The sequence below is a fragment of the Eriocheir sinensis genome, unplaced genomic scaffold, assembly GCF_024679095.1.
Source record: "Eriocheir sinensis breed Jianghai 21 unplaced genomic scaffold, ASM2467909v1 Scaffold787, whole genome shotgun sequence".
NCBI classification, from domain to species: Eukaryota; Metazoa; Arthropoda; class Malacostraca; order Decapoda; family Varunidae; genus Eriocheir; species Eriocheir sinensis.
The window spans coordinates 54,961-80,000 of NW_026112150.1; the positions used below are offsets into that span (position 1 = coordinate 54,961).

The 25,040-nt window shown below is 40.8% G+C and overlaps 1 protein-coding gene and 1 long non-coding RNA gene across 2 annotated transcripts in view; both read left to right on the plus strand.

Annotated features, from left to right (window-relative positions):
- The window catches only part of LOC126994394 (zwei Ig domain protein zig-8-like), a 40,519-nt gene extending 19,897 nt beyond the window's left edge, over positions 1-20,622 (plus strand). Inside the window, exons 3-6 of the mRNA XM_050853703.1 lie at positions 7,920-8,130; positions 11,533-11,660; positions 18,977-19,145; positions 19,996-20,622. Of these exons, the coding sequence (XP_050709660.1) occupies positions 7,920-8,130; positions 11,533-11,660; positions 18,977-19,145; positions 19,996-20,171 (684 nt within the window). The 3' untranslated portion in view covers positions 20,172-20,622. The remainder of the gene's footprint in view (positions 1-7,919; positions 8,131-11,532; positions 11,661-18,976; positions 19,146-19,995) is intronic.
- A 1-nt stretch (position 20,623) lies between these two features.
- The window catches only part of LOC126994395 (uncharacterized), a 5,273-nt gene continuing 856 nt past the window's right edge, over positions 20,624-25,040 (plus strand). The window contains exons 1-2 of the long non-coding RNA XR_007749096.1: positions 20,624-21,371; positions 21,487-25,040. The exon at positions 21,487-25,040 is cut by the window's right edge and continues 856 nt beyond it. This is a non-coding gene — a long non-coding RNA (uncharacterized LOC126994395). The remainder of the gene's footprint in view (positions 21,372-21,486) is intronic.

Here is a 25,040-nt window from a genome sequence, read left to right on the forward strand (position 1 = left end):
TAGTATTGGTATTAGTAATCGCATTTGTATGAGTATTAGTATTGGTATTAGTATTGGTATTAGTATTCGTATTTGTATGAGTATTAGTATTTGTATCAGTATTAGTATTGGTATTAGTAATCGCATTTGTATGAGTATTAGTATTGGTATTAGTATTGGTATTAGTATTCGTATTTGTATGAGTATTAGTATTTGTATCAGTATTAGTATTGGTATTAGTAATCGCATTTGTATGAGTATTAGTATTGGTATTAGTATTGGTATTAGTATTCGTATTTGTATGAGTATTAGTACTTGTATCAGTATTAGTATTAGTATTGGTATTAGTATTTGTATTAGTATTGGTATTCGTATTAGTATTGCTATTAGTATTGGTATTAATATTTGTATTAGTATTGGTATTAGTATTGGTATTATTATTTGAATTAGTATTAGTATTCGTATTATTATTGGTATTAGTATTGGTATTAGTATTCGTATTAGTATTGGTATTAGTATTGGTATTAGTATAAGCATTTGTATTAATATACTTGTTAGTATTGATATTCGTATTAATATTTATTGTAGTACCAATGACTTTTCCAATCATATAGAAAGGAGGTCATTACTACTATCACTAACAATAATAATGCGATCACTCATACAAATACTAATACTAATACTAATACGAATACTAATACCGATACCAATACGAATACTAATACGAATACCAACACTAGTACTTGGACTGGATAAGTTTCTTTCTCATGTTCATCTTTTAGCTACATCAACACAGGTTTCTCAGTAAGCAAGCGAACGTGCCACCTCCCAACCGATCTTTCTTCGCCTCGACACACGATATTACACTACTTGGAAAATGAATAAGTGAGCAGCCGATATCACGCAGCGCAGACTATTCACACATTTATTCCGTGAGACGCGCCACTCCACACGCCGCCTGCTTTCACGAAGGCCTCATTCACACCTGTAATCCACCTGCTCACATTGGTACACACACACACACACACACACACACACACACACACACACACACACACACACATACCTGAAATCTTATCGAACAGTGAGACATTATTAGTATTTTTTCTTTTTTTGCTTTTTTTTTGTATTTTTACTTCCTCCCTTCCTTCCTCTTTCCTTCCCAGTCTCTCTTTTTTTTCTACTCTCTCACTCTTATTTTCTCTTCCACTTCCTCTCCTTATTTCTCTTTTTTTATTTCCTACTTTACTCCAACTTTTTCTTTCTTTGCTCTCTCTCTCTCTCTCTCTCTCTCTCTCTCTCTCTCTCTCTCTCTCTCTCTCTCACACACACACACACACCCACCTTCACACTTAACTCCACGGCCCCTCCCCATAACTTTTCACTACCCCTTCCCTTCCTTGTCCACCGCTAAAACGTCCCATCGCGCCCCATCGCTTACTTACCCGCCCCTCTCCCCCTTAACTCTCTCTTCCTCCCCTCTCCTCCCTTTATCTCCCTTTACTGCATTGTCCCTCCACGCCTGTCCTCTTTCCTCACCTCCCTTCCACCTGTCTCTTCCATATTCTTATCCTTCCCTTTATTTCCCATCTCCCTTCCACAGTCCTTTCCTTCCCCTTTATTCTCCCTCTTACTTACCCTTCCCTATGCTTCCCATCACCTCCATTACCCCTTCCTCCCTTCCCTTCTCCCCTGCAAGTGTCCCTTTCTCCCTCCACCCCACCCTCTTTTCCTCCCTTCCTGTTTCACTTCCCCTTCTCTTCCCCTTCCTTTCTCCTTCCTTCCCCTCTTCCTTCCTCCCTTTACGTTTCCTCTTTGCCTCCCTTCCTCTGTCCCTGCTTCCTCTCTCGCATTCCCTTCTCCTCCCTTCCCCCTCTCCCTCCCCCTATTCCTCCCCCTTTTCCTTCCTTCCTGCCTTCCGTCCCCTCCCCTTTCCATTCTTCTCTCCCTTCCCTTCCCTCTTCCTCCCTTCCCCCCTCTCCTATCTTTACCCTCCCTCTTTTCATCCCTTTCTGCCTGCCTTCCTTCCCTACCCTTCTGTTTCTTCCTCCCTTCCCTTCCTTCTTTTCCTCCCTTCCTACCTCAGCTCCTCTCCCTTCCTTTCCTTCCTCCCTTCTCCTCCCTTCCCCCTCTCCCTCCCTTCACCCTTTGGCACTCGGCAGCATCAAGTTTTCATGTACATAAAAAAATCAGTCTTTCTCTTTCTCATGCAAATTAGTTCTGGGCAGAGAAATGCAGCCAAAATTCCACGTGTGAAATGAAGTTAAAGAAAAATGAGAGGAAAGATTAGGGAAGGAAAAATGGAATGAAAATGAGGAAATAAAGGAAAAGAAGATGAAACTAAAGAGATAAAATGTTAAACTGAGGAAATAAAGGAGAGAAAGAATAATACATACAAAGAGATAGAATATTAAACTGAGGAAAGTTAATAGTGTAAGAGAAGAAAGTTAGGGAATTAAAGAGATGAAAAGGAGAGAATGAGAACCGGGAAGAGGGAAAATAAAAGAGAATAAGGAAAATGAGGAAGGAAAACACAATGAAGCAAAGGAAAGAGATAAACGAAAGACGAAATACAGGAATAAAGAAAAATGTGATGAAGAATGAGGAAATGAAGAAGCTGAGAATAAAGAATGATAAAAGGGAATCAAATGGAAGGTAATATTGTAACAGATAAAAATTAGAGTAGGAATTAGATGAAAATGAGAACGGGAAAAAGGAAATGAGAGAAAATACGAGAAATGAGGAAGGAAAACACATTGAAATAGATGAAAAGAGAAAAAAGAAAAAACAAAAGTATACGAATAAAGACAGAAATAAAACACAATGAAACAGAGAAAAGAGATAAAAAAAAACATATACGAATAAAAACAGGGAGAAAAGATATGCTACAAAAAAAAGTACAAAAAAAATCAGAAAAAAAGAAGAAAAAAAGGAGCAAAACCCATGAACAGATTAACAACCAAAATGCCAAAAAAAAACCGGATAAAGAAAAAAAGATGAAGAAAACAAAAACTAATAAACAAACATATAAATACAGATAAAAACAACAACATAGAAAAAAAATAAAAATAAAACCGCTATCCCGGGCGTGTGTGCAGCCTGCGACAGAAAAAGGTCAACAATTTCCTGTTATGTTACCAAAAAAAAAAAAAGAAAGAGAGAGGGAACAGAATGGTAAAAATCACGAGAGAGAGAGAGAGAGAGTATCAAGGGGGAAAAAGGAGGGAAATTTAAAAGGAAATGAAAGAAAAGGAAAAAAAGGAAAAAAAAGGAGAGAGAGAGAGAGAGAGAGAGAGAGAGAGAGAGAGAGAGAGAGAGAGAGAGAGAGATGGACCTTAAATATATAATGATATGTCTATTTAAGTCCTGTCACACTTCTCTTTATCCTCCTCTCTCTCCCTTTCTCCCTCCTTTATTCTTTCTTTCTCTCTTCCTCTTTCCTCTTCCTCTCTTTCTCTAACTTTCTCGCTTACTTTCCCTCTCATTTCCTCCTCTTCTCTCCCTTTTTCTTCCTTTTTTTACTTATTTCCTCATCTAACTTTTTTTCTTTTTTATTACTCTCTCTCTCTCTCTCTCTCTCTCTTTTACTTCCTCCAGAGCACACCGTCTATCTACTCTTTCCCTCTCTCCCTCACTCTTATATCTTCTTTCCCTCCCTTCCTCCCCTTCTTCCTAATCTCCCTTCCTCCAATCCCTTCTTTCTCTTCCTCTTGCTTCCTCCCTTCCATCTATTCTCTCCCTCTCTCCCTCTGTTTCTCCCTTCCTCCCTTTCCTCCCTTCCTCCCCCTGTTTCTATTCTCCCTTCCTCTTCTGCGTTCCTTCCTTTCCTCTTACTTCCTCTCGTCCATTTGTTATCTCCCTCTCTCTCTCTGTTCCTCCCTCCCTCCCTTCCTCCCTCTCCCTTTCCTCCCTTCCTACCCCTGTTTCTATTCTCCCTTCCTCCCCTGCGTTCCTTCCTTTCCTCTTATTTCCTCTCGTCCATTTATTCTCTCCCTTTCTTTCTCCCTCCCTTCCTCTCCCTCCCTCTCCCTTCCCTCCCTTCCTCCCTCTTCCGCTTTAGTAATTAGGTCGTCACTGAACTTCTAATTCCTCGAAATTGGTTTATTTTCGACGGATATTTTTTCTCTCTCTCTCTTTTACGAAAACGACAAATAACAAAATAACAAAAAAGAACTAACTAGATAGAAAAATAGTAATTTTTCATAAAACACATTCTTCGCTGACAAAAAAACTCTAATATCCATTCCGTGTTTTTTTTTTTTAAATTCGCTATTAAAAAAGTAGAAAATTGTGAGATCGAAAAAGATTGAGAAAAAAATATACATTGCCAGCACGCTAACGTCCTTTCCCTTACCCCACCCCCCTCTCTCTCTCTCTCTCTCTCTCTCATTAATCATGGCGTCTCCCGGAGATATTACTTTGCTCCTCATTATCTCTCAGTAATAAAAAAAAGTAAAAAGAAAGGAGAGAGGAAGGAAAAAAATGAGAGGAAGACTTTCTTATGGACCTGAAAAGAAAGGAAAAAAGAAAAAAAGAGGAAAATATGAGTTTTTTTGCACCATTATTTGTTGCTGTGAATTTTCTCTTATTGCAGTTATTCGATGTTACTTTTTTCAGCTTTAATAATATTCCTCCTCCTGTAATTTGTCACAGCCTATACAACACAGCCTATTCAAACATTTAACAGCCTATCTATCCATGACACAACCTCTAACTACTTAACACAGTCTCCCTTAAACATCCTCTTCCTTCCATGTGTAATTATTCACAACCTACAAAAAAAAATCACAGCCTATTCAAACATTTAACAGCCTGTCTATCCCTATCACAGCCTCTAACTACTTAACACAGTCTCCCTTAAACATCCTCTTCCTTCCATCTGTAATTATTCACAACCGACAAAAAAAAATCACAGCCTATACAACACAGCCTATTCAAACATTTAACAGCCTATCTATCCATATCAGCCTCTAACTACTTAACACAGTCTCCCTTAAACATCCTCTTCTTTCCATCTATAATTATTCACAACCTACATAATATTCCTTCAGTTTCAATTTGTCACAGCCTATATAACACAGCCATTTCAAACATTTAACAGCCTATCTTTCCATAACAGCCTCTAACTACTTAACACAATCTCCCTTAAACATCCTCTTCCTTCCATCTCTATAATTATTCACAACCTACAAAAAAAAATCACAGCCTATACAACACAGCCTATTCAAACATTTAACAGCCTGTCTATCCATAACAGCCTCTAACTACTTAACACAGTCTCCCTTAAACATCCTCTTCCTGCCATCTCAAATTATTCACAACCTACATTATATTTTTTCTTTTTTTAACTAATCAAAACAGCCTATACCTTTTGTTTCCCATAGTCTATTTTTTTTTTCTCCAAATTATACCAACATATTTCTTCCTTTTTCCAAATAACGCAGCTTTTTCCTTCTTTTCTAATTATTCTGAATCCAATCTTTAACCTTCCTCTTCTTTTTCAATGCATCAAAACCTACATTACTTATTTTCTTCCTTTCCTTTTTCGCTACAACGAACATCATATTACTACTCCATATCTTACATTACAGACGCACACAAACATAAAGAAACAAATAGATAAGAAAATAGATAAATAAATTAATAAATAAATGAATAGATAAAAATACGTAAAGAAATAAGCCAAGCAATATTTTACCGATCCAGGAAAAACATCAAGGAAGGAAAAGTAACCAAACTAACGAACTCCTGAAAGCACTTAAAAAGATACTCAAGCAGGGACGAAGATGACGATGATGAGGAGTAGGAGGAGGATGAAAAGGAGGACAAGGAATAAGAAGAGAAATAGGAGGAGGATGAAAAGGAGGACAAGGAAGAAGAAGAGAAATAGGAGGAGGATGAAAAAGAGGACAAGGAAGAAGAAGAGAAATAGGAGGAGGATGAAAAGGAGGACGAAGAAGAGGAAGAGAAATAGGAGGAGGATGAAAAGGAGGACGAAGAAGAGGAAGAGAAGTAGGAGGAGGATGAAAAGGAGGACGAAGAAGAGGAAGAGAAGTAGGAGGAGGAGGGAAAAGAGGACAAGGAAGAAGAAGAGAAGTAGGAGGAGGAGGAACAGGAGGACGAGGAAGAGGAAGAGAAGTAGGAGGAGGAGGAAAAGGAGGACAAGGAAGAAGAAGAGAAGTAGGAGGAGGATGAAAAGGACGACGAAGAAGAGGAAGAGAAGTAGGAGGAGGATGAAAAGGAGGACGAGGAAGAGGAAGAGAAGTAGGAGGAGGATGAAAAGGAGAACGAGGAAGAGGAAGAGAAGTAGGAGGAGGATGAAAAGGAGAACGAGGAACGAGGAAGAAAAGTAGGAGGAAGAGGAAGATAAGTAGGAGGAGGAGGAGCAGTAAGAAGTAGAAGGAGGAAGAGGAAGGGAAGTAGGAGGAGGAGGATAAGCAGTCAGCAGTAGAAGGACGAAACAGCAACCTCACAGAAACGCACTTATAAGGGAATCATTATATATGCACACTTAATATGAAGGGACAGGTGGGCTCACGTCTCTTCCTAATTACAGGTGAACCCGGGAAATTACCTGGAGACGACGGGAGGAGGGGAGGGGAGGGGGGGAATATCATTAGAAGCAACGTATGAGGGGGGGACGGGAGAGGAGTCAGAGGGGTGCGTGTGTGTGTGTGTGTGGGTGGGTGGGTGGGTGGGGGGGGAGATCGTTGAGTGCGTGTGAAAACGGATAAAGAAAAAAGTAAAAAGGAAAACAGAAATAGCGTGCCAACCCTTTCTTAATTAATAACCCACACAGGTGAATATCGTGAGTTTAAGTGAGTATAGACCTGGTCGCACCTGCCCTTAATTATCCTCCCTCCCGTGGCTCACCTGAGGGGTCTAAATGAAGGGGGACTTTTATTTTTTTTTATTTTGAAGTGGGTTGTGCGTGGAGGAGGTGGAGGGGAGGGAGGGGATGGAGGGGTCATATCGCGCAGGTGTGTTCATGATGAGGGTGATTAGTTCCACCTGTGTTGCTGAGGATCATTAGGAGGGAAGATGAAAAGAAATTGGAAAGGTAAGTTATTGGTGTGTTTGTGTGTGAGTGTTTGTGTTTTTTTTTTTTATATAACAAAGGAGACAGCTCAAGGGCACAAAAAAAAGGAAACAATAATAAAAAAAAAGTCCGCTACTCGCTGCTCCTAAAAAAATAACCAGAAGACGTGGTGTTTTTGATTTTCTTTCGTTTTCTTTTCTGGTGTTTTTTTGTGTTACTTTTTTGTGAGAGCAAGAGTAATTATTTCTATCTTTGGGTTTATTGCACTGTTTCTTGCTTTTAATGTTTCCTTGAATGAGCCACTATTCTCCCTCTCCCTCTCTCTCTCTCTCTCTCTCTCTCTCTCTCTCTCTCTCTCTCTCTCCTGCTTTTAACTCCACCTCTCTTCTCACTTTACCTCCACCTCAGGGATGGTTACCTCCACTACTACTTACGCCCTCCTCCTCCTCCTCCTCCTCCTCCTGCTTCTGCCACGCCCAGTTTCCTCCCTCCCCTCCACTTTACACTTCTCTCTCCCTCCTTATCATTGCACTCCACGTTTAGGTCTCTCTCTCTCTCTCTCTCTCTCTCTCTCTCTCTCTCTCTCTCTCTCTCTCTCTCTCTCTCTCTCTCTCTCTCTCTCTCTCATCAACTAATCCTTCTCCCCAGTCCATTTCCTCCCCTATGACCTCTTCCCTCCTCCCCACTCAGTTCTCTCTCTTCTCTCTCTCTCTCTCTCTCTCTCTCTCTCTCTCTCTCTCTCTCATCAACTAATCCTTCTCCCCAGTCCATTTCCTCCCCTATGACCTCTCCCCTCCTCCCCACACGGTACTTTCTCCCCCTCTCTCCCTACGCACATAATTGTACACACACAGCTACACAGGTACACACGTTCATACACACACCTTCCCTACGTACACAGGTGTCGTGGATCAGGCGGCGGGACCTGCACATCCTAACGGTGGGCACGTACACGTACACAACGGACCAGCGCTTCGAGGCCGTGCACGCCGCCGCCTCACGGGACTGGATCCTCAAGCTCCGGTACGCCCAGGAACGCGACTCCGGCCTCTACGACTGCCAGGTGTCACGCCGGCCCGTTCTCACCTTCAGCGTGCGGCTCGACGTGTACGGTGAGTGTGTGTGTGTGTACCTGAGTGTGTAGACTGTGCCATGTGTGTATATCATGTGTGAATGTGTGCGTGTGTTCCCTGTGTGTGTATGCGAGTATATATTTGGCCCAGCGGGAGGAGAGTAATAACAAGACATTCACCCACCATGCTATTCATATTGTGGCCATTCCCTTCAGTCCTCCTTTCTACACACATCCCTCCGCCCATAATCCCACCCTGGAAGATGGAGGGAGGAGGAGTGCAAGGAGGAGGAGAAGGAGGAGGGGAAAAATGTGGGTGGAGGAGGGAACTCAGGGAAGGTCAGGCTTATGGGGAGGTAGGAGAGAGGGAGGGAAGATGAGATAAAAGGGAGTGGAGGAAAGATGAAAAGGAGGAGAAGAGGGATCAGAATTGGAAGAAATAAGATAAAAGGAGAAGGAAATTGAGGTAAAAGATAATGTACCGCGGAGAGGAGAAAGGTGAAGAGAAAGTGCTGAGGAGAGAAAGGAAGGAAGGAAGGAAGGAAAGAATTAAAGAAGGAAGAAAGGAAGAACAAAAAAAAGAAAGCTGGTAGGATGGAAGGAGGGAAGGACAAATTGAAAAAAAGAATATCGGAAAGAAGGAAGGAAGGAAGAAAGGAATTAAGGAAGAAAGAAAGGAAGAACAAAAAAAAAGAATGTTGGAAGGAAGGAAGGACAAACTGAAAGAAAGGATAAATGAATGAATGAATGAAGGAAGGAAGGACAGAATGAAAGGAGAAAGGAAGGAAGGGAGGAAGCAAGACAATAGATTACGAAAAAAAAAAAATAGGTTGAGAAAAACGAAAAAAAAATACACTGAAAAAAAAAATAGGAAAGCAGGAACAGAAAGAGACAAAAAAAGCAAAATAGTGAGATAGATAAATAGACAGAGATAGATAAAGATAGATATATGTAGGGAAGGAGAAAGAGAAGAAGGAGGAAGAGAAGGAGGAGGAGGAGGAGGAGGAGGAGAGATAGAAATTGAGAGGATAATAGAGAAACCACATACGGACAGAGAGATCAGTTACCAAAGAGAAAATGTGGAGAGAGAGGGAGAGAGAGTGAGGGAGAGAGGGAGAGGGAGGGAGGGAGAGAGAGTATGGGATGATGAGAAAGATGATGAGGGTGAACGGTAAGAAGGGAGAAGGAAGGGAGAGAAGAGGGAAGGATGACTCATATATCCCAATCCATCCCCCCTCCTCCTCCTCCTCCTCCTCCGCCTTTTCTCTCGATTACTTCTTCCGTGAAAACCAGACGATTGGCGGGATTTATTTGCAGAGATTGTGATGAAGAAAAGAGGAGGAGGAGGAAGAGAGGAGGAGGGGAGGAAGGGAGGAGGAGGAGGAGGAAGAGGAGGAAGAGGGGAGGAGGGGAGGAAGGGAGGAGGAGGACGAGGAAGGGAGGACGGGAGAAGCAGATGATGATGATGATGATGATGATGATGATGAATACAACACTGATAATAATAATAATAATAATAATGATAATGACTTTAATGATAAACTACCTGGAATAAATTAGACATACATCACTTCTCTCTCTCTCTCTCTCTCTCTCTCATTAAGCATTAAGGTTCGCGGAGACATTAATTTGCTTCTCATTATCTCAGAAAAATACGAAAAGAAAAAAAAATCCTTCGAGAGAAAATGAAAAAGAAAACGAGAAACGAAGAAAACGGGAAACGAATTAGACGGAAAATAGAACGTGGGAAATAATTAAGAGAGAGAGAGAGAGAGAGAGAGAGAGAGAGAGAGAGAGAGAGAGAGATGGCTAGAAAGAATATACTAAAATAAGAAGAAAGAATCCAGAATGATATATGGTGACACTCTCTCTCTCTCTTATTGCACATACCCACAACATGCTCAAGGGCCAATGCTACGGAGATGAGCACTGAGACCACGCGCAGCTAACAACGTATGCTAATAACGTATGCTATCCTTAAGTAAAAAAAATATATAATTACGTGAAAAAGTCCGGAAAAATGGCAGGTACAATTTTTTTCCATACTTCTATACGCAAAAAAAAAAAAAAAAAAAAAAAACACATCAAATAGGGCATTAAAATATAAATAAATAAGTATGTCCTTTTCTACGTACATTTATCGCTCTTTTTACGTACTTTTCTTCGCTTATAACTTCATGAAAACAGGTAAGAGAAAACCCACTTCCCATTTTCTTCAAAGCAGCGAGGGGGAACTGAGGGAGAAGTGTAAATTAGCGAAAGGGTGTATAGGGAGGGTTAACCGGGCGTAAGGGTGCTCAGAGCAGCGTAAAGGGGAGAGGAAGGGGGCGCTGGATTGCAAGGGAAGGGGGTAGAAAGGGAGGTTAAGGGGAGGCTACGGTAAAAAAAAAAAGATGCGAGAAAAAAGTGTTTTGAGACAAGAATAAGGAAGTAATGTTATGTATGTAGGTGTGTGTGTGTGTGTGTGTGTGTGTGTGTGTGTGTGTGTGTGTGTGTGTATGGTCTTATAATAAATGTAAAGAGATTAACTGCTGAATGCCTTGATAGCGTTGCAAAAGGTTAACGAAATGAATGGATTTTATGTATGTATGTATGTATGTATGTATGTATGTATGTATGTATGTAGTTCACCAGCCTGATCACGTGATGTATGTATGTAAAGATGGATGAATGAATGAGTGGATAAATCGTGTGTGTATGTTTGTTTGTTTGTATGTATGTATGTATGTATGTATGTATGTGTGTATGTATGTATGTATGTATGTATGTATGTATGTGTGTGTGTATTGATTCGCTCTCTCCATTCTCTTTAACTAATAGTCACTCCCTTTGGTCCCTTTTCCTTCCCTTTCCCGCACTCTTTCCTCCCTTTCTCTCTACCCTTTCCTACCCTTTATATCATCCCTTACACCCTATCTCCATTTCTCCCTTCCCTTTCTCTCCACCCTTTCCTACCCACTTTATCATCCCTTACACCCTATCTCCTATTTCTCCCTCTCTTCTACCCTCTTTCACCTTCCCCCTCACCATTTTTCATCATTCCATACACCCCATCACATCCTTCTCCTCCTTCTTCTCCTTCTACCTCTTTTCTTTACTCCATTTAATATCCTATACACACCGCTACCTCCTTCTCCTTCTCTTCCTTCCTCCTTTCTATCCTTTTCCCCTCTCATGCTATATCCATTACACCTCGTCAACTCTTTCACCGGTCCCTTCTCCCCATCTTTTCTCCCTTCTGCCTCTTTTCCTCACTCTTTCAATATCCTATACATGCCGCTATCTCCTCCTCATTCTCCCCTTCCTTCCTCCTTTCTCTCCTTTTCCTTCCTCATACTATATCAATTACACCTCGTCAACTCCTTCATTGGTCCCTTCTCCCACCTTCTCCGTCCCCTCCTCCTCCTGCCTCCTCCTCCTCCCGCCCCTTCTCGCCCCGCAGCCCCCCGCGCCAGCATCGTGGGTGCCCCGGACATGCACGTGGACCGCGGCTCCACCATCAACCTCACCTGCACCGTCAGCCACACACCTGAGCCGCCCGCCTACATCTTCTGGTATCACAACGGACAGGTACGTGGCGACACCAATACACACACACACACACACACATACACACATATACTAGGCTCTCAGGTACACCACGAAGCACAAATCTAAGGTATTCGCAGGTGTTTGATGTTTTATTTGTGTTTTTTTGTTCCTGTGGATTTTGTGTGCGTGTATTTTGTACCTGTGGAAGAATTAATGAACAGGTAAACAATCTCTTTTCCTTCCCCTGCCCAGGTACACAAACATACAGATACACACACACACAAGTATACCCACAAATAATACACACTTAGGTACATCACGAAACACTGATCTAAAGTATTCATAGGTATTTAATGTTGTTTTAGCGTGTGATTTCTGTACCTGCGGGAAAGTTAATGAGAGCCAGGTGAGCACAGGTAACGAGTCCCAGGTGAGGCGGCGCGAGGCTCACACATTTCCGCTTCATTAGGACAGGTAGGGATAGGTGAAGGTGATGATGATGATGATGATGATGATGATGAGAAAAAGAGAAGAGAAAGGGGAGGAAGGGAAGGACAGGTAGACATATGTATGATGATGATAATGATGATGATGATGATGATAGTGAAGATAAAAGATGATAAGGGGAGAAAAGAAAGAAGGATAAAGGAATAAATGTGAGAAGGGGAAAGTGAAAACAGGAATAATGGGATAGAGAGGAGAGAGAGAGAGAGAGAGAGAGAGAGAGAGAGAGAGAGAGAGAGAGAGAGAGAGAGAGAGAGAGAGAGAGAGAGAGAGAGAGAGAGAGAGAGAGAGAGAGAGAGAGAGAGAGAGAGAGAGAGAGAGAGAGAGAGAGAGAGAGAGAGAGAGGCTAACAGGTCAAAGGGGAGTAATCTAAGTGGAATTAAAGGGGTCAAGGGAATAGAAAAGGGAGAGGGAGAAGAGAGGACGGAGGAAAAAAGGGAGGAAAAAGGGAGAGAGAGAGGAAACAAAGGAAGCTAATAGGTCTGAGGGAGGAAAAATCTAAAGAGAAGGGAGAGAAAGAAGGGAGGAAAGGGAAGAGAAGAGGAGAAAAGATGAAGAGAACAAGGAGAGAGAAAGGAAAATCCGGAAGCTAATAGGGAAAGTAATGGAGGTAAGGGAGAGGTGAAGGGAGAGACAGAAGGGAGAAAGGAGGAAAACAAGAGGAGGAAACATGGAAACAAAGAGGAAACAAAGGAAGCTAATGGGTCTAAGAGGGAGTATTCTAAGGGGTCGTAATGGGCAAGGGGGGAGAGAGGGAAAGGGAGAAAGGAGGAAAAAATAAAGGAAGATACATTGGGAGAGAAAGAAAGGATAAAAAGAAAGTTAATAGGGGAAAGTAATGGGTATGGGTAAGGGAAAGGGAGAGGCAGAGGGGGAGAAAAGAGGAAAAACGAGGAAGATAAGAAAAGGAAACATGAAAACAGAGATAAAGGAAACTAATTGGGCTAAGGAAAGTAATCTAAGGGAAAGTAATGGGTAAGGAAAAGGGGGAGATAGAGAGAGATGGAGGAGAGAAAAAAGAGGAAAATAAGAAAAGGGAATACGAAAACAGAGGAGATAGAGGGAAATAATGGACCTAAGGAAAGTAGTCTAAGGGAAAGTAATGGGCAAGGAAAAGGGGGAGGTAGAGGAGGAGAAAAGAGGAAAAAAAGAGGAAAATAAGAAAAAGGAAACAGGAAAAGAGGAGACAAAAGGAAACTAATGGGTCTAAGGAAAGTAATCTAAGGCAAAGTAATGGGTAAGGAAAAGGGAGAGATAGAGAGAGATGGAGGAGAGAAAAATAGGAAAATAAGAAAAGGAAACATGAAAACAGAGATAAAGGAAACTAATTGGCCTAAGGAAAGTAATCTAAGGGAAAGTAATGGGGTAAGGAAAAGGGAGAGATAGAGGGGGAGGAGAGAAACTAACTAACTAACTAGGAGGAAAAAGTTAAAGGGAGGTACAAGGAGAGGGAAAGGAAAGAAAGGAAGCTAATAGGCCTTAAGGGGAGTATTCTAAGGGGGGGGGGGGGAATTTCTAAGGGGGGCGAAAAGGAAAAAAAGGGAGGTAATCAAGGAGAAATAAATAAAACAACGGAAACGAAGGAGAGGGAAAGGAAAGAACGGAAGCTAATAGGCTTTAAGGGGACGATTCTAAGGGGAGGAAAATTTCTAAGCGGAGGGAAGAAGAAAAGATAGAGGTACAAAGAGGAAGAAAGAAAACAACGGAAAGGAAGGAGAGGGAAAGGAAAGAACGGAAGCTAATAGGCTTTAAGGGGACGATTCTAAGGGGAGGAAAATTTCTAAGCGGAGGGAAGAAGAAAAGATAGAGGTACAAAGAGGAAGAAAGAAAACAATGGAAGCGAAGGAGAAGAAAAGGAAAGAACGGAAGCTAATAGGCCTTAAGGGGAGCATTCTAAGGGGAGGAAAATTTCTAAGGGGAGGGAAGAAGAAAAGATAGAGGTACGAAGAGAAAGAAAGAAAACAACGGAAGCGAAGAAGAGGGAAAGGAAAGAACGGAAGCTAATAGGCCTTAAGGGGAGCATTTTAAGGGGGGTAAAATTTCTAAGGGGTGAAGCGTTTAGTGGAAGGCATGCAAACCGTAACTCATCTCTATCTAATTACCAGCTATTAGCAGTTGTTAATTAGGCCATTAGTCTCCCCCCGCCGTTAATTATGGGCCAATTTGCTCTTCTAATAAGGTATCTGAGAAGCCGAGATGCAGCGGCGACTAAACGAAAGAAGAAAAAGAAGAAAATTGAGAGAAAAATGAAAAAAAGAAAACGTCTAAACAGAGAAGGATGCAGCCGTGACTAAACTAAAGAAAAAAAAAAGAAAATTGAGAGAAAAATGAAAAAAAGAAAACGTCTAAACAGAGAAGGATGCAGCCGTGACTAAACTAAAGAAAAAAAGAAGAAAATTAAGACAAAAAGAAAACAAGAAAACAAGCGAAAAAAAGAGACGAAAAAAGTGACTTAAGATAAAAAAAGAAAATTAAGACAAAAAGAAAACAAGAAAACAAGCGAAAAAAGAGACGAAAAAAGTGACTTAAGATAAAAAAAAAGAAAATTAAGACAAAAAGAAAAAAACAGGCGAAAAAGAGGATTAAAGAGAGTGACTAAAGAAAAATGGAAGAAAATTAAGACAAAAATGAAAAAGAAAGACAGACAAAAGAAAATTAAGACAAAAAAAGAAAACAGGCGAAAAAAGAGACAGAAGAGAGTGACCAAAGAAAAAAAAGAAGAAAATTAAGACAACAAGAAAAACAATCGGGCAAATACAGATACTAAAGAGATGCAGCGGCAACTAAACTAAAGAAAAAAAATCAGAAAAAAAGAAAGACAAAAAAAAAAGACTAAAGAGGGTGAGTGTATGAGTTGGACAGGTAAGAAGGAAAGCAGGTAGAGAGAGACAGGTAGACAGGTAGACGGACAGGTATTGAGACAGGTAGTTAGTTAGTTAGTTAGTTAGGTAGGTAGATAGATAGATAGATACAGGGAGGTAGTTAGGTAGTTAGGTTAGGTTAGGTAGGTTAGGTTAGGTTAGGTTGTTAAGAAAAAAAAAGACGAAAAAAAGGACTTAGGGGAGAGATGCAGCCGTGACAAAACAAAAGAAAAAAAAAGGAAAAAAAGAGATAAAAAAGGCGAAAAATAAAAAAGAAAACAAAAAATAAAGACAAAGAAAAAAGAAAACGGACGAAAAAAGAGACTAAAGCCGTATTACAAGTCGAATCCAAGAAGTTTCGGGTCCCTACAAAGGTCGGTTTAGGGGCCGTACTACAAGTCGAATCCAAGAAGTTTCGGGTCCCTACAAAGGTCGGTTTAGGGGCCGTACTACAAGTCCAATCCAAGAAGTTTCGGGTCCCTACAGAGTTAAGGATGAATAACTCTGTAAGGACCCGATACTTCACGGATTGGACTTGTAATACGGCCACAAGAGGTTGAGATAAGGCCGTGACTAAACAAAAGTAGAAAAAGGAAGAAAATTAAGACTAAAGAAAAAGATAGTCGTAAAAAGAGGGTACAGAATGACATGCAGCGCTGACTAGCTAAAGAAAAAGAGAAGAAAAAATCAAGACAGAAAGAAAAAGGAAAAGAAAATCAGGCGAAACTTCAGACAAAAAAGAAAAAATGAAGAAGAGAAACAGACGCGAAACGAGACGAAAGAAAATAAAGAAGAATAGGAATTTGCTTTTGCTCATGCCTGTTATTACTCTCTCTCTCTCTCTCTCTCTCTCTCTCTCTCTCTCTCTGTCGATCCTTAGCTTGCAGAACAGACCAACAACGCGAGGGAGGGGAGGGAAAACCGAACACACACACACACACACACACACACACACACACACACACACACACACACACACACACACACACACACACACACACACAGACGAGGGAGGGGTTGGTGTAGCACTGTTTACACTCTCAGAATACCAAACTGAGAGAGAGAGAGAGAGAGAGAGAGAGAGAGAGAGAGAGAGAGAGAGAGAGAGAGAGAGAGAGAGAGAGAGAGAGAGAGAGAGAGAGAGAGCAAGTTTGGTTCTGGCTTACCAAGTCTACAAGAAAACAATATAGAGTTACCAAAAAGTTACCATGAGACACCAACTCCCGCCGACACACACACACACACACACACACACACACACACACACACACACACACACACACACACACACACACACACGGGAGGGGAGGAACAAGGGCATAATTCTTCGGTATTTCTGCACATGTTAGCCGAGCGGAGGACAAACAAGGGAAGTACTGAGTGGATGAGTTGGACAGGTAAGGAGGAAAGCAGGTAGAGACAGGCAGACAGGTAATTAGACAGAGGTAGGTAGGTAGGTAGGTTGGTTGGTTATGTTAGGTTGGGTTAGGTCAGGTTAGATTGAATTGGATAGGTAAGTTAGGTTAGGTTAGGTTGGGTTAGGTTTGTTTAGGTAAGGTTAGGTAAGGTTAGGTTAGATTAGGTTAGGTTGGTTGATTTAAATAGGTAAGTAGGTTAGGTTAGGTTAGGTTAGGTTAGGTTAGGTTAGGTTAGGTTAGGTTGGGTTAGGTTTGTTTAGGTAAGGTTAGGTTAGATTAGGTTAGGTTGGTTGATTTAAATAGGTAAGTGGGTTAGGTTAGGTTAGATTAAGTTACGTAGGTAGGTAGATGGATATGACTACTGATTGACAGATTAACTAACTGCCTGCCTGCCTAACTGACTGACGAACAATAATTAACCAAATGACTGACTGACTTACTGATTGACTGACTAACTAACTGACTGACTAATTTAAAGACTGACTGACTTACTGATTGACTGACTAACTAACTGACTGACTAATTTAATGACTGACTGACTAACTGATTGACTGACTAACTAACTGACTGACTAATTTAATGACTGACTGACTTACTGATTGACTGACTAACTAACTGACTGACTAATTTAATGACTGACTGACTTACTGATTGACTGACTAACTAACTGACTGACTAACTAACTGACTGACTAATTTAATGACTGACTGACTAACTGATTGACAAGCTAGCTAACTGACAAACTGGCTAACTGACTAATAAACTGAGAAACTGACTAACTGACTGACAGACTATTGGACGAACTGAAGGGCAAGTAACTAACTGACTGATTGACTGACTGACTAACTGATTGACAAGCTAGCTAACTGACAAACTGGTTAACTGACTAATAAACTGAGAAACTGACTAACTGACTGACAGACTATTGGACGAACTGAAGGGCAAATACCTAACTGACTGATTGACTGACTAACTAACTGACTGACAAGCTAGCTAACTGACAAACTGGCTAACTGACTAATAAACTGAGAAACTGACTAACTGACTGACAGACTATTGGACGAACTGATGGGCAAATAACTAAATGACTGATTGACTGACTGACTGACTGAATATCCCATCAGCTCCAATCACTCATGAGCGCATTAGATAGGGTTCAAAAGTACGTACAAACAAACGAACACCCAAATTCATAAATAAACGAATAATCAGGTGAATAAATAATGAATAGGCGGAACGTTGAATCACGACCTTTTGCTGCGGCTTATGGAGATTAATCCCGTATTTTAATCCCCTTTTTGAGAGTGGTTCCTGTTGTTGTTGTTGTTGTTGTTGATATTTTTGTTGTTGTTGTTTTTGCTCTTCTTGTTCTTCTTCTTCATGTCCTTGTTCATAATCTTCTTGTTTTTTTTGTTTTTTTCTCTCTTTTTTTCCTTCCTTTTTCTTTTTCTTCTTTTTCTTTTTCTTTTGTTTCTTTTTCTTTCCTTTTTTTAATTCATCTTTTTTCTTTTCCTTCTTGTTTCCTCTCTCTCTCTCTCTCTCTCTCTCTCTCTCTCTCTCTCTCCATATCTATCTACCTATATGTCTATCTATTTGCCTATCTACCTCTTTCTCCCTCTCCTTAATCTCCCTTTAAACCAATACATCATTTTTATGCGCCCTATCTTTATCCTTCCCTCCCTCAAGACTCATCTAGCCTCTCCGCCGTCCTCCCCCTCATCACCTGGCCAATTAACACCTGTCTCTCTCCCCTCTCACACCTTGATTTACGCCTCCCTACGGTCCTGTCTCCCCATACCGCCCACCTGCTCTCCCTCCCTCTCTCTTCCTCTCACCCTTTCGCTTTCGTTCTCTCTCGTTCTTGTTCTGGTTCTATCTTGTTCTTGTTCTTGTTCTCTCTCTCTCTCTCTCTCTCTCTCTTTTCTCGGAAACTTACATAACTAGTTTCCCTCGCCAGCGATCTCGAGTTTGAATTTTTAATCTCTTACTTGTTAAATTTTTATTCTCTCTCTCTCTCTCTCTCTCGCTCAATACATATCTTCTATTTGAATATTTTCGTATTATTTTATTCCGAGAGAGAGAGAGAGAGAGAGAGAGAGAGAGAGAGAGAGAGAGAGAGAGAGAGAGAGAGAGAGAGAGAGAGAGAGAGAGAGAGAGAGAGAGAGAGAGAGAGTGAAGGGGGTAGGGGTGGGGGGGGGTGAGGCATGTTATCAGATGCAGGTCGTGTATTCAGTCTCTTGTTTCTGTTATTGCCAACTCGTAAGTCTGGCTCCCTCAGCACACCTGGCCCCCCTTACCCCCCCCCTCCCCCTCACTCAGCACCCCTTGACCCTCCCTCCCCTCAGCACACCTGGCCCCTCTCTCTCCTCTCCAATTCTCAGCATCCCTCGCCTCCTCCTGTCTCTCCTTATCACACCTCTCTCCCAGCCTCACTTAGCTTCTTATAACCCCCTCTCTCAACCCCCTTCACATTCCCTTCCTTCCCCTTCTCACCCATCACCCCCTTCTCTTCCCCACCACGACACCCCCCATTCTCCTCCCCCACTAAGCTCCTCCCCCCCTCTTTCTCCAGGTTGTGAACTACGAGTCGGAGCGCGGCGGCGTGACGGTGGTGACGGAGCGCGGCAACACGACGCGCGGCTTCCTGCTGATCCAGGACGCGCGGCCGCGGGACTCCGGCAACTACACGTGCGCGCCCTCCAACACCGCGCCCTCCGCCCTGCGCGTGCACGTGCTGAACGGTGCGTGCATGTATGTGTGTGTGTGTACATGTGTGTGTGTGTGTGTGTGTGTGTGTGTGTGTGTGTGTGTTTATAATTGGAAAGAGAGAGAGAGAGAGAGAGAGAGAGAGAGAGAGAGAGAGAGAGAGAGAGAGAGAGAGAGAGAGAGAGAGAGAGAGAGAGAGAGAGAGAGAGAGAGAGAGAGAGAGATTGTTTAGCTGTGAGTGAGGCCGTGGATGGAATGAGAGAAGAAAAGAAAGAAAACGGGGAAAAACGAGGGAAGAAAACGTGGTGGTCTTAAGCAATCAAGAAAATGCAAATAACACAAAAGAACAACAAGAATTTGCATCCCACCACCATCAACCACACCACCACCACCACTACCACCAACACACATTACCAACTACCACCTATCACCACTACTATTACGAGGTTTTTCTCATCACCACCATCATCAATACTACCATGCCTTTCTTTTCCACTACCATTAACCAGTATCATTCACACCATCACACTCCCTTAACATACCACTAACTCATCCTCTCACTCACTCACCACTCTTACAGGCAAACACATCATTCACTCACTCATTCACTCACTCTGTCAATCAATCATTCAATCACTCACTCATTCTCTCGCTCACCACTCTTACAGGCAAACACATCATTCACTCACTCATTCACTCACTCTGTCAATCAATCATTCAATCACTCACTCATCCTCTCGCTCACCACTCTTACAGGCAAACACACCAGTCACTCATTCACTCACTCACTCACTCTGTCAGTCAATCATTCAATCACTCTCTCATCTCCCTCAAGCAAAAACTCACTCACTCACTCACTCCTCCTATTCTCTCTCCCTCTCACAGGCGAAACTCCGGCAGCCATGCAGACCAACGGAGCAGGCGGCGGAGTACTCAACCCTCACCAAAGTTCCCAGGCATACCTCAGGACCAGCATCCTTATCCTGGCCCTCTTCCATCTATTAGTGAGGGTGGCGCTAACAGGGGACGGCCCAGGCTCTCCCATTAGCGTTGATACGTGAACTGACTGACTCCTTGCTCCGTCCCCTTGGCTAGGCTACGTGTGTGTGTGTGTGTGTGTGTGGACCAATGGTGTTAGACGGTGTTAGTGTTTTTTGTGTGGGGGAGAGGGTAGATTAGGTGACTATTACAGGAAGACTGGGAGAAAGGAAAGCTTGTACGGAGAAATGTTTAAAGGGAAAGATTGTAATGGGATATGCAAGGAGAAAAAGCATATGAAAAGAAAGATGAGGAAGATACATTACGACTAACTGGAGAAGAGGAAAGAGTAGAGGGTATATGAAAAAAGAATTATGGGGATGATTATGAAGATGCAAAACGAGTGACCGAAAGAAAGTAAGAATTAGGAAAAACGGGAAATATTTAAAGAGTAAACGAATCTGAGAAATGCGAAGAAAAAAGGTGTATAGGAAAGAATAATGAAAAGGAGGGAGATAATGAGAGATGCGAAGACTGTGATGGGAAATACGAAAAGGGTGTAAATAGAAAAGAACAATGAAAAGGAGGGAGATAAAGAGAGATTCAATGCGGGTGACAGGGAAAGAGGAAAGGTAATGAACAAGAGAGAAGGTTAAAGAGGAAGACTGTGATGGGAAATACGAAGAGAAAGAGATGCATGAAAATAAACCGATAAAATGGAGGGAGATGAGAAAATGCGAAACAAGTGAATGAAATAGATGAAAGAGAAGGAATAACGGAAAGGATTATATAAAGGCGAAGCTAACAGGAAATACGAAGAAAAAAAGAATTACTGGAAAAGAGAAAGAGATGCATGAAAATAAACCGATAAAATGGAGGGAGATGAGAAAATGCGAAACAAGTGAATGAAATAGATGAAAGAGAAAAGGAATAACGGGAAAGATTATTTAAAGTCGAGGCTAACGGGAAATGCGGAGACAAAAAAGACATAAAAAAACATTGAAAGAACAGATGAATTACTGGATAAGAGAAAATAGGAGGAGAATCAGAAAAGGTTAAAAGGAGAAAAAGATAGTTGTGGGAAATCCGAAGAAAAAAAGACAAAAAAAAAACATTGAAAGAACAGATGAATTACTGGATAAGAGAAATAGGAGGAGAATCAGGAAAGGTTAGGAGGAGAAAAAGATAGTTGTTGGAAAGCCGAAGAAAAAAAGACAAAAAAAAAACATTGAAAGAACAGATGAATTACTGGATAAGAGAAAATAGGAGGAGAATCAGGAAAGGTTAGGAGGAGAAAAAGATGGCCGTGGGAAATCCGAAGAAAAAATGACAAAAAACAAACATTGAAAGAACAGATGAATTACTGGATAAGAGAAAATAGGAGGAGAATCAGAAAAGGTTAGGAGGAGAAAAAGATAGTTGTGGGAAATCCGAAGAAAATAAAAGTATATGAAATGGAGCGATGAAGAAAAGGAAGGAGATGAAAAAGAAGCAGTATAAGAGACGGGAAGAAAGAAAATATTATGAGTTACGGGAAACGCTGAAGGAGGAAGAAAAGCTAACGAGAAATAAGAAGAAAAATGGAGCGATGACGACGAGGAGGAAGAGGAGGAAGAGGAGGAGGAGGAGGAGGAGGAGGGAAGTAGGAAAGGAAGGACGATGAGCTACAGGAAAAGATAAAATGGAAAATGGACGTAAGAGACAATGGTGAAGGAGGAAGCAGAGACACAAGAGGAAGAGGAAGAAGACGAGGGGGGAGAGAGAGAGAGAGAGAGAGAGAGAGAGAGAGAGAGAGAGAGAGAGAGAGAGAGAGAGAGAAGAGTAGTGTAGTGGACGAAGGAAGGAAGAAGAGAACGAGGAAGAACAGGAAGTAGACGAGATAAAGAAAGACGATAGAGAGAGATTTCCGCTGGACTCAGGATACAAAGAAGAAAAAGGAGGTGAAGAAAAGGATGATAAAGAAAAAATGAAAAAAAACAACGACGACAAGACAAAAAAGGACTTCCAGAGTGTGTACGTTTTACCGAAGAGAAAAATAAGAAAGAAAAATACGCGTAATTAAAAAGAAGGTGAAATTTGAACCAAAGGGAAAAAAAAGATTAAAAAAACACGTCAACGACAGGACAAAAAAGGACTTCCAGAGTATGTACGTTTTAGCGAAGAGAGAAAAAAAGAAAGAAAAATACGAGAAATTAAAAAAAGAAAGGTGAAATTTGAACCAAAGGGAAAAAAAAAGATTAAAAAAACACGTCAACGACAGGACAAAAAATGACTTCCAGAGTATGTACGTTTTAGCGAAGAGAAAAAAGAAAGTAAAATACGAGAAATAAGAAAACAAAAACAACAACAACACATCAACAAAACAAAAAAGGACTTCCAGAGTATGTACGTTTTAGCGAAGAGAGAAAAAAGAAAGAAAAATACTCGAAATAAAAAAGAAGAAAGGTGAAAAGTGAACCAAAGGAAAGAATATGAATGACAAAACGAGGCTTTCAAGTGTTGCGAAAAAAGAAAAAGAGAAAAAATGAAAACACTCCGGCTCGGCGCAAAAGCAAAGAAGGAAAAAGTAAAAAAAAAAAAAAAAAACGCTAAAAAGAGGAAAGGAAAAGAAGAGGAGAGGAAAGAGGGGGAAAAAGAGAATATTTCCAGAGGGCAAAAAGCTTTCCTCCTCTCCTTGCAAAACGCTGAAGCGAAATCAATGAAATGCGAAGGATAAAAAAAAAAAGAGGAAAAAATAACAAGGGAAAAAGGAGAAAAAATCGTGTGTGTGTGTGTGTGTGTGTGTGTGTGTGTGTGTGTGTGTGTGTGTAAATGAGTAAGTGTGTTTGTTTGTGTTTGTTTGTTAGTGAATGTAAGAGATAGATAGATAGATAGATAGATAGATAGATAGATAGATAAATAGATAAATACAAAGATAGACATGGATAGATAGACAGAGAAAGGGAGAGAGTATATGTATGTGTGTGTGTGTGTGTGTGTGTGTGTGTGTGTGTGTGTGTGTGTGTGTGTGTGTGTGTGTGTGTGTGTGTGTGTGTGTAAGTGCGTGCGTGTGTGTGTGTGTCCACCAAAAAAGAGTAAATTCAGCATCTCAACTACCGGTAACTTTTTCTCGTCCGGCCACAAACTGGTCCCCAACGAGACTTGACTTCCTCGCGTGTTGATGTGAATTACCTCCCGGAATTCACTTAGGAGAGGAAAAAAAAGAGGGGGACAAAAATGGAGACAGAGAAGTTAAAGTAAAAAAGAAGGAAAGTTGCGTTAAGTGAAGGTCAAGCGGTCTGCAGGGTGCGAAAAATGTTTAACGAAGCGAAATGAACACACATACCGTAGTGCTGGTGGTCCTGAGCCGAACACGAGGAGAAAAGGCGCCGAGTCGTTGGTTCTGAAGTAAAAAAGTAGAGAGAAAGTGTCAAGCTTGTGAAAGAAGTTAAGTGAACGAGAAGATATATTGGTTAAGTTTCCAATACTACTACTACGACTACGACTACGACTACGCCTACTGCTGCTACTACTACTACTACTACTAACCGAACTCAGCAACCAATACGATCACAAATACAGTCAATACAACACCCATTACTACTACTACTACTACTACTACTACTACTACTACTACTACTACTACTATTACTACTACTACTACTGCTACTACTACTACAAACCGAACTCAGCAACCAATACCATCACAAATACAGCCAATACAACACCATTACTACTACTACTACTACTACTACTACTACTACTACTACAACATATATTACTACACTATTCTTATCATTTGTTACTCTCAACCACACTACGATTTATAGATGAAATATAGCCATGTATATTTATGACCACGTACACATACACACACATATATATCAATACGTTCATAAATTACGTACACACATGAGAAACGTACACATGTATCCAAGTTTCGTTCTCGTGTACGTATGAAGTGCCTTGTATGTATATAAATATGTATTCCGTGTGTACAAAAAAAAATGATGTGTGTGTACATTAAATAAAATAAATGTGTATGTCTTTTAAAGTTGCACACACACACACACACACACACACACACATACACAACAAGGCAAACAAATCTCTTTTGAAATGGTGGATTATAAATATGCTTGTGTGTGTGTGTGTGTGTGTGTGTGTGTGTGTGTGTGTGTGTGTGTGTGTGTGTGTGTCCAGTCTACGTATACTTAAATAACGTTCTTGTGTATAGCGAACGCGACGAACGAGGGAAAAACGAAAGCCGGATAGGAAAAAGAATATTAGATAAGGGGAGGGATGAAAAATGAAAGAAAGAAAAACAAAAGAAAGAAAAACAAAAGGAAGAAAAACAAAATGCAGAAGGGAACGAAAAATATTGAAAACTGAGAGACTGAAAACATCGAATTACAAACACGTCAACAAAACAATAAAAACGAAACAGAGGAGGAGCGAAACATGATAACAAAAACAGGAAATACAAGAAATAATAAAAAAAATAAACTAGATGGGAGAACACAATAAAGGTAAAACAGGGAAGAAAGAAAGGAAGGAAATCATGATATACCAAAAAAATATAAAAAAACACTGAGAAAATAAAAAAAAAGGAAAAAAATGATAGTGAAAAGACAAAAGGATGAAAATAAACTAGAGAAAGAAAATATAGGAAAAGAATGAAAGAAAGAAATGGAAAAAATCATGATATACAAAAAAAAAGCTAAAAAAATGAAAATAAGGTCAAAATATGTTAGGGAAAAGACATGAATAAAAAATAAACTAGAAAAAAAGAAGAAAATAAAAGACTGATATGAAAAAAAGAAATAGAAAAGCTAGAAAAATGAAAATAAGGTAAATAAATGTTAGTGAAAGAGAAGCGAAGAAATATAAACTAGAAAAAAAGAAGAAAATAAAGGAGAGATATGAGAAAAAGAATTGGAAAAGCTCATGAAGTACAGAAAAAATAATGAGAA